The sequence below is a fragment of the Micromesistius poutassou genome (assembly GCF_964030765.1).
Source record: "Micromesistius poutassou genome assembly, contig: SCAFFOLD_5833, whole genome shotgun sequence".
Classification (NCBI taxonomy): Eukaryota; Metazoa; Chordata; class Actinopteri; order Gadiformes; family Gadidae; genus Micromesistius; species Micromesistius poutassou.
The window spans coordinates 1-14,012 of NW_028178697.1; the positions used below are offsets into that span (position 1 = coordinate 1).

Sequence of the window (14,012 nt, forward strand, 5' to 3'; positions counted from 1 at the left end):
CCCGTGGATACCTTTGGTGCATCGGAAGGTACCGGCATCTCATATTTTTCTGCCATGCGCACCCGCCTCTGCACTCATGAAATGAATACCACCAGGGTGTTCTAGTAAATATGTGTACTGACAGGAAGGGCACACCTGGGGCTAGTCCTCGCCGTATGATCAATACCAATTGTCTTGAGATACTTTGAGTAGGAGGGGCAGGGGGGACGGGGGGGGGAGAAGCCATCTGTTGCTAGGAGACTGTCGGCTATCGTTGGTGCTGGCGGCCGGTAGGTAGGGAAATTGGCGAGCGGCAGGAGGGAAGGGCCGGGTAGGAGCGGGAAAAGGAGCGTCTGGGATGCTGGGAATGACTCCCAGCGTCTGGAGAGAGCGAGAGAGAGAGATGGAGAGAGAGAGAGAATGTGGCCGGGAGAAGGACAGAAAATGTCCACTTGAGCCAATAAGGTGATGGACTGAAAGTGTTGTGTTTGTCACAGTGTCCGATGAAATCACCTCTGTGTGCCTGAGGAATTTATTATATCTTCGACAGCCAGAACACACACACACACACACACACACACACACACACACACACACACACACACACACACACACACACACACACACACACACACACACACACACACACACACACACACACACACACACACACACACACACACACACACACACACACACAGAGAGAGTGCGAGTGCCTGGGGTGTAAAGCACCTTTTAACTCATTCATTTCCCCCCCAATCATCAGCCACATGTGATTTTCCCACCATGTTTTATCGCAGCAAATGCCACGCTGAAATTCCTCAAAGCAGATTGTTTCTTTTTCTGTCTAGGACAAAAGGCCAACACCCTTCTTACCGTGTGCTAGCAGAAGATATACACAACAAAGGGTCCGCTATGCATTTGATGCTGCCCTAAGCGTGTCGCAAGGAGCCTCACAAAGCCACTGCTCACTGCCTCCATCCTCCTTCACCTTGGAGGTATAGGGCCCAACCTTGTGTGTGATTGTGTACCAATGAATATGTTCTATTTATCCTGGTCAATTGATATTTAAGTAATACAAATACACGCATGAACGCATGGCAGTTTTCTTTCTTGGATTTTACTCTAAACAAAGATCTTGTGAAACGGGAGTGGAATGGTTTGTCAGGGTTCGAGATATGGTGCCTTGCGTGAAATTTTACACCGATTATTTTGGAGTTGCCTCACTGCCAGTACAAAGTTCTAGTAGACACAGCGGTCAAGTCTTCTAAACCCCCACCCTGCACCCCATGTGGGAGTAACACCCCAACCAGACAAAGCCACGTTGGCAGCCTCGGGGGGGGGGGGGGGGGGGTGTGTGTGTGTGTGTGTGTGTGTGTGTGTGTGTGTGTGTGTGTGTGTGTGTGTGTGTGTGTGTGTGTGTGTGTGTGTGTGTGTGTGTGTGTGTGACGGTTTTGGGTGTGGATTTGTGCATGTGCTGCTTGACGGGATTGGATTCTAGGTCAAACGTCTGTCTCAAACACAGATCCACACTCGCACACAGACACACACTTAAGACCTTCTGAATTAGACCCTCATGAACTCCATCAGGATTTATTACTGTGGTTTTGTCCCCTGTGACCATGTCTGGCCCACGAGGCCTTGTTTGGGGGAGAATAGACAAAGAAGGGTGAGGGAGGGGGGGGGGGGGGGGGGGGGCATGAGGGGAAGGATTTGATTAGTTTGAGCAGAGGGTGCGAGATTGACTTTACACAGACATCCTTTGTCGTGCCCAGCAAGCCTTGGAACAGAGTGGTTGGGTTTCAGTGGCCAGTGATGATGTAGGTTTGTTTCAACACTTGTAAGGGTTCCAGACGTGTGGAACTCCAGCTGGACATGTTTATTTGTAATGTGTGTCTTTTAGGAGAAATTCAGAAACATCTAAAATGGTTGGTTTTGTAGCCTTTGTTTTTCGTGTGAGAGTGAATGCAAAATGGGATTTATAAGTTGGAATCCATGTCGTCACATGCACACGTGATGATGATGCCAGGGTCAAAGGGTCACGTGTTAGAAGTTACGTATGTCTAAAGAAATAGTTCATGGCAGCGTTGACGCCAACTGGAGGCGTTTCGTTCAGTGACGAATATGATTGGCGTGATAATCAAATTAGTGGAAAGTGCATCTCGACTACAGCATTGGAGGAGGTCCAGTAGGATGATGGTGTTGTCCTATTGGACGTTGGGCTTAAACATCCCCAGTATCCCAAATTCAATAGTTGGTACGAGGTGCCATCATGGCCTGTGTCAGTCACTAAACTGTATTCCTCACAACTACCACTAACCACAACTAACACTTTTTCCTAAGTAAAACCCAAATGCTTCTGAAATGGCATCAATGTTTTTGCATACATTTAGCGTCAATTACTTCCATCATCATTTGTTTTGTCTTCCCGTTCTCAAACCAGTGTCGAAGGCCAGGGGGAGACGTAGAACAAAGCGCAGTTATGGCATGCGTATGTTTTAATGAGTAGAGCAATGTGACGACTTGACGTCTGCTCAACCCAGCTGCTGATTTTGAGTGAAAAAAATGGCATTGCTGTTCTTTTATTCAACAATTGCCGTAATGGGTGACCTCTAATGCTTCGTGGGGAGAATAAATATCAGTTGCAAGCATGAGCATACCGGCCTTTTTCGGTCTGTTTGCCAAGTGATTTAAGAGCCGGTACGAACATAACCGAGTCAATTGTGTTGTTTCCTGAGATTTTTCTCTCGAGCTGAATAGATGATTGTTGGTGTACTGTAATTCATCTTGTGCAATATAACCAGTTCATCCGTTTAGAGGACAACACATGCTGGCATTATTCTGTCCTTTCATATCATATCTGCTCCCACTTCACAGCAGCAGAATGATGCACAAAAAAATAAAATAAAAAGTCAAGCCATATTATTTCATGGCTGCTTCTCTTTTGTCCGATATTTCCCAAGAATTTTTTTTTTGGTAGATGGTCTTATGTGTTGTTTTTCCAAATGTAAGCCAGCCACATTCCCCCCAGTTCTTGGCTCTTCCTCATAGCGAGTGTCTCCGTCTCCTACTGTGGCGGTAATGAGTTCTCTGATGGATGCACCAGCCTAGTGATGTCAGACGACAGCAAGCTAATGACTGCCGTCACTCAAAAACCAATTGGCTTCCTCCATTCTGCATTACAAATGAGCCCTCCGTTCAATCGCATGCTCTGCACCGGGTAAGGCGAGGGACAGGGGGAGGGAAGACAGTCTCTGAGGAGAATCAGTGTTGTGATTATGGATGGACTCAATTTTGTGCATTTCTTTGGATTCCTCATTTGTTACTTTTGATCCTTTTTTTTTTTTTTTTTTTTGTGGTTCAGGTTTAGCTCTTTGTTCGTGTCTGTGTTAGTGCTCTGTCATGCAGAGGCATATGTCTCTAAATGTATGCTAATGCATGTCTGGTCATGTCATCATCCGGTGGCGTGACAGCGCCCTGATGTAAGATGAGTTGGGATGTTTTTCCTTCTCCCCCTGTGTGGGCACGGCCTGCATCATGTTATCTAAGCGGAGAGAGCCCTGTGCTGACGTCAGACTCATAGTTTCCCCCAGCTGATCCTACAGCCAGATAAAGAAGGTCTTAAAAAAAACCTGGCCACTTGTGTACTTTTATCTTCCACATGATTTCATAACTGCTCTCCCTAGACTCCCATTGCACTACGCTGATCCTCATCTCATAAACAATGTCGCTGTTAACATTTCCAATGTTTATTTATCTTTTTTTTTCCTCTTTTTTTTTTGGTCTTTTCACTCTAGGTCATGGAGATTATTTGCCGTTAAGACGTACTTGCTCAGACGCAGAGCGTGTGTGTACGTGTGTACCTACGTGTGTGTGCGTGTGCGTGTGCGTGTGTGTGTGTGGTCGGGCAGTAAGGATTTAGTCAGCTGGTGGTCATGTGCGGAGCTGCGGTCTGATGCCCACCCTCTCCTCAGCGTTGGCCATGGACGGGGACAATTACCTGCATCCAGAGGGCCCCCAGCTGGACGTCAGCATCTTCCCGGCGGCCTCCCCTAACAACATGGAGGTATGGTTCGGTTTCACTCATGTTGTCAGGGGGGTTTTCTATGTAGCGGGGCGGTGTAGCTCAACATTACAAAGCAATTGTTCATGTTGTGATAAAAGCACCAAATCTGGCAGATGTGTTGATAGATATATTGAGAACAAAATTGGATATTGGGCCATCACAAACTCCCACAGCCTTCAGAATGGGTCAATCTGCAAGGGCCCAATCTGCAAGGGCCCAATATCCAGATTTCTTCTAAATATACTGTATTAAGCTATATGTGTACCAAATTTGTCACTTTTATCACAAAATGAACAATATGTTCGCTATGCCGCCCCACTAATGTGATATTGTGAATCTGATGTATAAACATTTTTTGTGTATCATTTTTTAAACAGTAAAGTCTGTTAGAATGGCTCTTAAAATTGTTGTTTTAAATGATATTCATTCCGGATGTTCATCTGAATGCTCTGAAATGGTATCGACAAGCAAGTAGTAGCTTAGCAAAGATTTGACATTTGGCTGAATGAAAGCTGCATATGCCATGAGCTCCATTGCCGTGGTCTGCTAGAAGACGCACACATTGCATGAATTCAACGTTTCCCTCCCGTCGGTTGAGGCCTGCCACTAAAGGATGTCGCAGAGAAAAGTGATATCTTCGTCGAGTGAACCTTTCTCTTCTGTCATCAATTGTAGGTGCTTTGTAAAACTCGAGACCCTTTGGAGGAGCGCAATGGTTTGAGGACTACAACGACATGTGTTTCACACTCACAGCTTGTACCTACCACTGTTGTGGTGAGGGTGGCTCGGTTGCACGTACAGGGCACAAGCCCGGTGGTGTTTCTCCACTGTAGACCTTCGGTGAACCTCATGCAAAGCGTGGTCCCTCACAGAAGCACTTAGTGGTGTGGTGAATGGAAAAGATCCTCTGTAGGAACTAGGGCTGAACGATTTGGGGAAATAATCGAATTGCGATTATTTAGACCAATACTGCAATTGCGATTTAGAAAGCAATTTTTCTTTTTAAAGTTCCTTATGTTCTGTATTATTCACTAAACACAAGCAATAAATCATTCTATAGTATGACCAACACAACATTGGAAGCAGTCAAGTTAAGTCAACATATAAACTGCTCTTTCCTTTAGGCCAGGCCTATGTGTTGAGATTAATTGATAAATACTGAATCTTACTGTTGCAAATTGCAACATTTGCGATTTGCAAACCGCGTTGTATTATATCGCGATGTCGGTTTTAATTAGACCAATTGTTCAGCCCTAGTCAGATCGTTGTGCCGTCATGCGTCCACCTGCCGCCCCAGCTGACATGCGTATGTGTTGCCTCCTGCCTTCCAGAGCTCGATGTACGGCTCCTCCGGTCCCTGGCGCTTCTCCTCTCAGCAGGCGGACTACAGCGCACACAGCCCTATGCAATCTGGAAACCAGTAAGTTCATTCACACCTACGGCTGTTGCATGTTTTTAATTCACACCTCGTTCAGTTCTGACGCAGACCTGATGTTACTTACGGGATGGAATGAGATGTCACGCAATGCTGAATGCGCTGGTGTTTTTTTCTTTTTTCTGCTGTTTTCTTATGACTCTGACATGTGGAGACTCAATATAAGTGACTGCGTGAACAGCCTATGGTACACATAGGCGCTGACATGAAGCCACAGTGTAACACTAGCCCCGTCTGGTAACACTAGCCTGTTACCCAACAGCACTGTACTGTACTGCTTGTTCCGATTGTCCTGCACCTATAAGCTCACTGTCCTACAATCCTTCTATGTTTAAAAACCTGTGGGAGGGCATTCAAGGTCCTTTTATTAGATTGCATTCATTTCCTGAAGTAGGCGGCTTCATGTCTGTCTTTCCAGAGGCGGGGGGGGGGGGGCATGGGGGGTAAATCTAAGCATCTTGCAACCCTTCCGCGGGCGTGTTGTCCAATGAGAGGGCACCCTGTTCTCATACATCCCTTATCCCTTTCCTCCCACACTGTGAAAGCACACCATGGACCCAGAGTAATTTTAGTTTGAATATAGGGGGGGATTGACCAATAGATAGGTACTTCCTGTTGTTGTAATAATATATAATTTATTTTGTATACAAGTATGTTACATAACTTTTTCTTGCGCCATATCGCTTGATATCATTCGAGTTGAGCCCGTACACCATTTCTTATTTAATATTCAAATAAATATTTAATATTTCTGGTTATGAAGGGGACTGGGACAATTTGAAAACCCTTGTGAATATGTTCTTGCATGAGAAAGAATGCCGATTGCCTCCCTAAAGAGAGGCCATGACGCAGTCATCACACAGACAGAACGTGATGTTAAGCAGTGATCAGGAAGCCTTTGTTCCCACTCGCTGGTGTTTAGTTCTGTCGCTGTCTTCTCTTTGAACGATGCGCGATGGCACGCAACAGAGCACGCCAAAAGCACACGCTGCGGTTTCCAAGTCAAATCTTCCGGCTGCACTTCTCTTTATTGTTCTAGAAATGTATTTATTTTTGTATCACTTTCACTTCACCACAAAAACAACAACAACAACAACAACAAGACAAGGAGAACGGGGTGCATGGTCCATCCACTGTAGACTTATCTTTATGATGTCAAACCGTTTTAGGCCCTAGTTTATCTCTGGTCCCGGGCCAATCTAGCTTGGGAACCAGAACAATCTTGCGGGCTCACGTTTCGTTTGCGCGTGCAGATAAGGTCTGGTTCCCCTCCAATACAAAAAGATTTCTGCCCTGTACGTGATAGACCGACCAATCACAGCTGTTTATCTCATGTGAGGCGGGATAAAACCGATGACGGTGCAGAGGACCACAGAAGAGGCATTTGCAACAACAATAAGAATGGCTGCTGCCGGTCTAGAACGTTCTGTTGATTCCGCTGTTGAGCCCGTTCTAAACAAACTGGACGGTATATCTTCACTAAAAGAAGAACATACGACTGAACTCAAATCTTTTTTTAAGAAGTAAGATGTCTCTCTTTCATCGCCCAGTGCCATTTCCCCCGTTTCCTTGCAATGATTGGTTGTAGGCCTATCCAATGGCGTCCGGAGGCAATTGGTCAGGCGATGCCTGGCCAGAGCCAATCCCTGAGAAGTATCAGAACGGGACTGCTCTATATATAAACGTGTAGATTTGACTGAGTGGACAGATAAGGCATCTATTGCTAGATTGAGTTATGTGGTACAGCGCCAATTCAAGTGATTCAATTAGAAGGAGCTGAAAAAACGTTGCTGTTTTCTGAACGGTTGGATCACATGACAACTATTAAAGGAAAACTGAATGGCCCAATAATGTGTTTACCCATTTTCAGCCTCTAAAACATCTTTCTTGTTATTTACATTAATATGGCTTATTTGGTTTGCCTAAGATATATATTTATTATATTATGATGAGTATACTGTTAGATGATTTATAGTTGCACATGAACAAGAAGAGCGATTGACCAAAGCATAACTTGGCTGAAGGACATTCAATGGACAGTATAAGACCTTGTAAATGTGTATTTATCTTCTGCATCAGCAGGCGGATAAAACATCAAGAATTATCATGTTCAGATTTTGTCTAGTCATTATAGTCTGATATCTCAAATGTAGTATTGCATCATAGTTGCAAGATTCAGGAAATATTTATCTGTCAGACATTCAGATTTATAAAGTTGCTCAATGCTAGCATCAGTTTCCCTGGTGCTATCAATAAGCCGGTAAAAAACAGATTTTGGTTGGTATGTATTTCCTAGTAATAGGAATTGACTCATAAAAGAGTCAGAACATTCTGTTTAGCCTATCATACTCGGCACAGAAAGCCCCCCCCTCCTCCCCTGGGGTTTAAACCCAGGACCTTCCTACTGAGAGGCAGAAGTGCTAGCTGCCACCCTGTAGTAATGTCTGTAGTAGTTCAATAGTTGTCAAGTCCCTAACCACCTTGGTTTGCGTCAGATGCATACTACTAACCAAATCCTACCCCTAGATATCCCCCTCTTACTCACTTATTGTATGTTGTACGCATGGCTCTCAAGTTTTGAAGACAGGCAAGAGTGACATCCCCCCCCCCCCCCCCCCTTTGGGCGCTGTGGCCTATTAAATATAGCCTCTTTTTCCGAGTGAGAAATACAATGTGTTGCGGGAGTGCGTGACAAAAGACCGAAATGAGAGTGACCGCTCAATGCGTGACACTTGTGTAGCCCTGTGTACGTCGTTGCACTTACAAATACTGCTTAGCATTGTGTAGCATTTTATCCTAGCTTTCCTTGTCGTATACGGGGAAGGGGTTAACCTTCCCCGTATATATCTATCAACACACTAACAAGGGGTTGTTAGTGCTTGGTCCTTGGTTCTATGAACATCCTTACTGTACCGACAGCGATATATTGTTTCTCTTTCTGCTGACAAATGTACTTATTGTCAGTCGCTTTGGATAAAAGCATCTGCTAAATGCCCTGAATGTGAATGTAGATAGACATGGTATACTTCATCGCAGAGGGTCTGTCGCTGTGTAGTAAACCATGGTTCATTATGTAACACACAATTTTCTAATCGACCTAAACATAATCAATCCATCTTATCCCGCATTATATAAAATTCCTTCTGATGTAAAACATTGGTCATTGTGGTGTAGACAACTATTTAAATGAAGAGACAACAAATGCGATAGAAAATCAATAGTGTTACTCCTGATACAATCTTACTCCAACTGCATTCATAGCATATTACTTTCAGCCAATTGGCTATCTCCATAGATAAGTTAGTGACCAGTAGGATGTACACTTTATCTACTACACAGGATGTGTTCCTGCTAAACATTAACATCCTCATTAGACCAAATGACCAAGCACTAGCTAAGGAGCTAAGGAAAATGCTGTAATTTTATCCAAAATTAGACTAGATAAGGTGTGTCTGTGTGTGTGTGTGTGTATGTTCGGTGTCTGTGCATCTGAATGACACAAGTCAATCATTGTCCTTGGCATGGAATTTGAGTGAGCCAGGCCAAACGGGTGTATCCTGCTCCTTGAGCTCTGTTTAGTTTTGCTTTCGCTTTGACTACTTTTACAGCGTGTACGCTGTATTGTTATCAGTCACATGCCGTGACCCTGATTCAGAAAGAAACCAAAGCCTCAGAGGAGCTGTTCATTTAAACACGACTGCGTCATAGCTAAGCAACCACAGAAAGGTAAAATGGTTTTACAACAGTCTACAGGAAGCACAAGCCGTAGCCACACCACTGCTCAACCAAGTCACCAGGTAGGTTATCCGAGTTAAGCCTAATTTTTACTCTTGCGTAAAGAGTCAGAGAGCCTGTCGGAGAGCCTCTCCGTCATCTCCGGCTGCATGAAATATTTTTTAAGTGTCCATCACTCCGTCAAGCGACAACGGAGACGGCAAGGGCTGCGATTGGTCCTCTAAAAACATCATTTCCGGAATGACTTTTCCGGTTTGACTACTATCACAACGTAAACACTGGCGGCGCCATTTTCATTGCGTTGCGTATCCGGCACCACGACGGAGAACTATGAGGGCTCGAGGGGTCTCCGTGGTTACGCAGTTGGATAGCGCATTACGCAGTTGTAGAAGTGTAAGCAGCGCTTAAGGTCGCGGTGGTCTAGTAAAGGACAGGAGCCGCACTGAGCGAGGAGCTGTAGAGTAGTGTTCTGCGTGGACGTCGAGTGCTACTGTTGGGATTTGGATCCTGATGAGGGGTAGAAGATTCTTCTTTGGGGGTTTGTTATGTTTGCTTCTGTTGATTCGTTATTATCAGCCCTGCTCGCCTCTTTGATTTTTCTGTAGCTAGGGTCACACACTGTTCACTTAATTTGACCCAAAGTGCTTCTCTTCAGATTGAATATAAGAACAAATATGGCAGCAGTATCGTTTTTGAGGCATTACAGGAAATTCTATCATGTGGCGTGGGGGGCATGGCATGACTGCACGAGACTGCACAATCGTTTATGGATCGAAACCAGACCAGGAGTAAAAGTCCTGGAACCATGGTGACGTAAATCAGAAGACTGGGAAGACGTTTCGGCCGCCTTCTCGCTTTCCCGCTATGCCCGGTGTTCCGGATTTGTCCCTTTTTGAATCTTTACTAGATCAAACTATTTTACACTAGTAGGCATCAATGTAGTCATTCCAATGTCTCCTCCTTCCTCTGGAAATCCCTGACTGCTACCGCGTCGCCTTTTTAGGAGTCAACTTAAGTTGTGTTTTGGATTTAGAATTTGGCAGTGATGTGGAAGGAGAGAACTAAGTGTGAATGTCTGCATGAATGCATTAGTTTGCGTGTGCAGCGCGCTCATTTTACCCGAATACTGCATTTAAAGTAGACGGCGAGTGTCCAAATGGCCTGGTAAATAATGCATGATTCTGGAAGTTGGGAAGTCGGTTACACCGTAACCGATGCAGCAGGGAATGGACTGTTCCCGCAGTGGACCACTCCTCGGGCCGGACAGCTGTTAACTTGGCAGCTCCACTACTTGCAGTCACAAGCGACTGCCCCCCCACCCACCCCCAGCCCCACCATGGCCCTGTGCACTGCTTTGCATATGACTGGCCGTTCCGCTGTTGCGTAATGCGTGTGCAAAGCCATATAAAAAAAGCCATATCAATGTTTTACCGCAGGACTGCTTCCCCCCCCCCCCCCCAAGTCACACGGTGTTCAGAATGAACAAATGAATCCTAACTTCACCGTCTGCCCTCTCCCGCCCCGCAGGCAGTACCACCTGAACAACAGCAGCAGCAGCACCACCCCCACCCCGGACGTCAACATGGACATATACCCCGGCTTCCCGCTGGACTTCAGCGGCATCAACCTCCCGCGGAACGGAGACTTCTCCCAGGTAGGGTGTGCTGGGAAAGCACAAACACACGCACTCACGTGTACACACACACACACACACACACATGCACGCACGCATGAACACGTGCACACGCGTCTCAGAGAACCGCCATAGGGCCAGCCGAGAGGAGGAAAGCAGAGTCTGGTCCAGAGCGCAGCTCCATAAGCCCAACCGGCTCTCCTACCCCGTGCCCCCCCCCCCCCTCCCCCCAAAGTATGTCATCGGCGAGACGGTGGCCTCATATCATGCTCCACTTGGCCTGCCGTCCGTCTGTCAGCGGCCGTCCAGAACCCTTCCTTGTAGTCCTCCAGCAACAGCCTCATCGTGGGACACACAGACAGACAGACGGACTGCGCTGCAGAGCCCCGGAGGATCCCAGAGCTCTGAGGCAGCGTTTGAAGCATGCGTTAGTTGCCCTCTGTGTCTCCCACTGTAAACTTTTGGGCCATTTCCTCTTTTTCCTCCCGGAGAGTCGTGCGATTCCAGTGAACAACCTTGAGTCGCCGATTGTTGGGAAATCCTCCTCCTCCTCCTCCTCCTCCTCCTCCTCTCAATGCTGGAACTGAACCCTCTCAGTGTTTCCCTTCACTTGGTGTCACGCTACGGCTGCCAAGGCAACTGTACGCAAAAGCCTACAGCATTTGCAATTGTTCTGTACTGCCACGAGTCAGCTGGGCCCAATGAGAGTCGCGTGGAAATGAGATTATTCCAATGTCACAGATCAGCGAACCTTAGCCTAGGGCTAAGGATCCAGCCGTGTTGATGAAGCCCTGGTAAAGGGGCCTGGTTATCACCCCTCCCCCCGCTCCCGTTCGGCCTGTCAAACACGACTCGCTCAATGCTAAATAATGCATAAAGCGTGGTGTGGCGAAGCAGCAGAATATCATGTCGCAGGATTGTAGATATGGTTTTACCAGGCGATATTTGCACGTGTTCTAATTAGGTCGGGGGCCACACTGGATTGGATTCGATCGTGGGATTTCAGCATGTCGTTTAACATCGGAAGAATGGAAAAACTAAAGAGGGCCATAGGAATCATGTGCCCTGGTTGTCCAACCACGTGGCTCTGTCTGGCTAGTGTTGAGCCTAATGATTCACAGGGGACGGCCCTAACCCTCTAGTCACTACTGTTCAGCCATGCCAAAATATAAGTCGTTTCTAGTAGATTTTGCAGTGGTACTACTCAAGCTTCATGGGTTTGTCTAGTTAGGTGTGCTTTCTCCTGACAGCTGTCATTCACACAGTCTAGTCTAAATTTGAGCTTTGCTTTTTAACTATTTATTATTCATGACTACCTGACAGGGGTGTGTGTGTGTGTGTGTGTGTGTGTGTGTGTGTGTGTGTGTGGTATCATTAGCATCTGGTCATTTTCCCCCACGCATTAGTATTCTCCTGGCCTGCTCGTGTGTGTGTTTGTGCGTTGTGCTTCCTCAGCTGTTCCTGCTGCTCATAAAAAAAACCTTCGACATGTACGGCATGCAGAAAAATGTGTGTCATGGGGTCAGTGTGACTAACGCTCTGCCACAATCCCCCATCCCCTTCCTTCTCTCTCTAGCTCTCTCTCTCTCTTGCACGCTCTTTCTCTCTCTGTCTTTGTCTCTGTGTGTCTCTCTCGCGTACACACACACACACACACACACACACACACACACACACACACACACACACACACACACACACACACACACACACACACACACACACACACACACACACACACACAGCTCTCTTCACTCTCCCCCCTCGGCGGCTTCTCCCTGGACACGTGTGCGTGCCGTGCGTGACCTCTCCTCACGCTGGACTGGGCCCTGCTGCTGTGCTGCTATGCTCGGGCCCACTGCTATTTCCTGTCTCCCTCTACCAGGGAGTGAGTGGCCCTTCTGTCCTGCCTTTCATGTTCGACGTAGGCCGTCAGCCTCGGGGATCTCTGCCGTCAGCACAGGCAGAGCGTGGCCATATCACCCCCCACGCAAACTGAAAAAATCCCATCTTTGAGTGGGGACTTATGGCTGGTACTCGCTTCAGGTGGTAATTGCGTGCGTTTATTGGTGGAGGTATGGTCATGGATTCACAAGCCTAACATGAATGCTCAATTTCAAACGACAGGGGAGCCATGTAAAGCGCTTGGTGTTTTACAGTGGGTGAGATGTCCAGGTGACCCTATCCGTCATGTTCAGACTCTTCGCCGTCATCCCTGCATGGCCGGAGGTTGTTCGGTTAGCCCCCCCCCCCGCGACGTGGACACACCGAGCTGCATTGTTTGACGTACGCTCGCAGCTTTGTCGTACGCACGCTAACTGAGTGATCCTAATTCAGTAGAATGCAAACCACCCTGCGGTGAGGCGACACAAGCTCCACTTCCTGTTTACAGCAGAGATGAGGCAGGTCATTCGGAATGACTCCATGCCGATTACATCTGTGATGGACGTGAACAAATGTGATAAATGGTGAATGGGACGGGGACACACACACACACACACACACACACACACACACACACACACACACACACACACACAATGTTTATCATTCATGCAATATGAACGTATCGAGTAATAACAAACAGTACTATGTTGAACTTTCACATAACAAGCACCTGGCTGAACAAACAACGTTGCCTGCATACGCATAAATGTGTGCTCTTAATAAAAGAAAAGAACATCAGGAGACTGCATTCACCGAAAACACGCACAAACGCAGCCACCAGATCCACATTCTCCAGCCTTATCTTTTGGACTTGTGAAACTTGCACTGCCCCTGTTCCAAAAGTGGAGGAAATGTCACCCTTGGGACTGTGATTACATTAGCAATGCAAATGCTAATGTCGCTGCAGTTTTTTTTGTAATTACACTCACTGTTTAAGCCTCTCTGTGGCCCACTATGCAATTTAGAGGAAAGGCTTTGTGGGGATGGGGATGGGGGGTCGGGACGGAGTGATTTGTCCGCGGTCCTTGTGATTGGGAAGCCTTTCTTCAGCAAACCGTAATCAACTAACGCTATCTCAAACGAGATATGAACGAATAGCAATGAGCTGGTGACAATCAGCTTGTAAAAATAAATACACACGGGTGAAAAAACTTGAGAACTTATCAGTGGCTGCCCCCAACTAACCCCAATGAGTTGGGTTTCTAACGCTAGCATAG

General features: G+C 46.7%; 1 protein-coding gene across 1 annotated transcript; it reads left to right on the forward strand.

Annotated features, from left to right (window-relative positions):
• The first annotated feature begins 3,805 nt into the window (after positions 1-3,805).
• On the forward strand, positions 3,806-11,046 carry LOC311373480 (uncharacterized protein). Its single transcript, XM_084490243.1, has 3 exons — positions 3,806-4,045; positions 5,377-5,465; positions 10,743-11,046. Exons 1-3 carry the CDS (start codon positions 3,935-3,937, stop codon positions 10,981-10,983), a joined length of 441 nt encoding a protein of 146 aa, XP_084346369.1. The 5' UTR covers positions 3,806-3,934; the 3' UTR covers positions 10,984-11,046.
• The last annotated feature ends 2,966 nt before the right edge of the window (positions 11,047-14,012 follow it).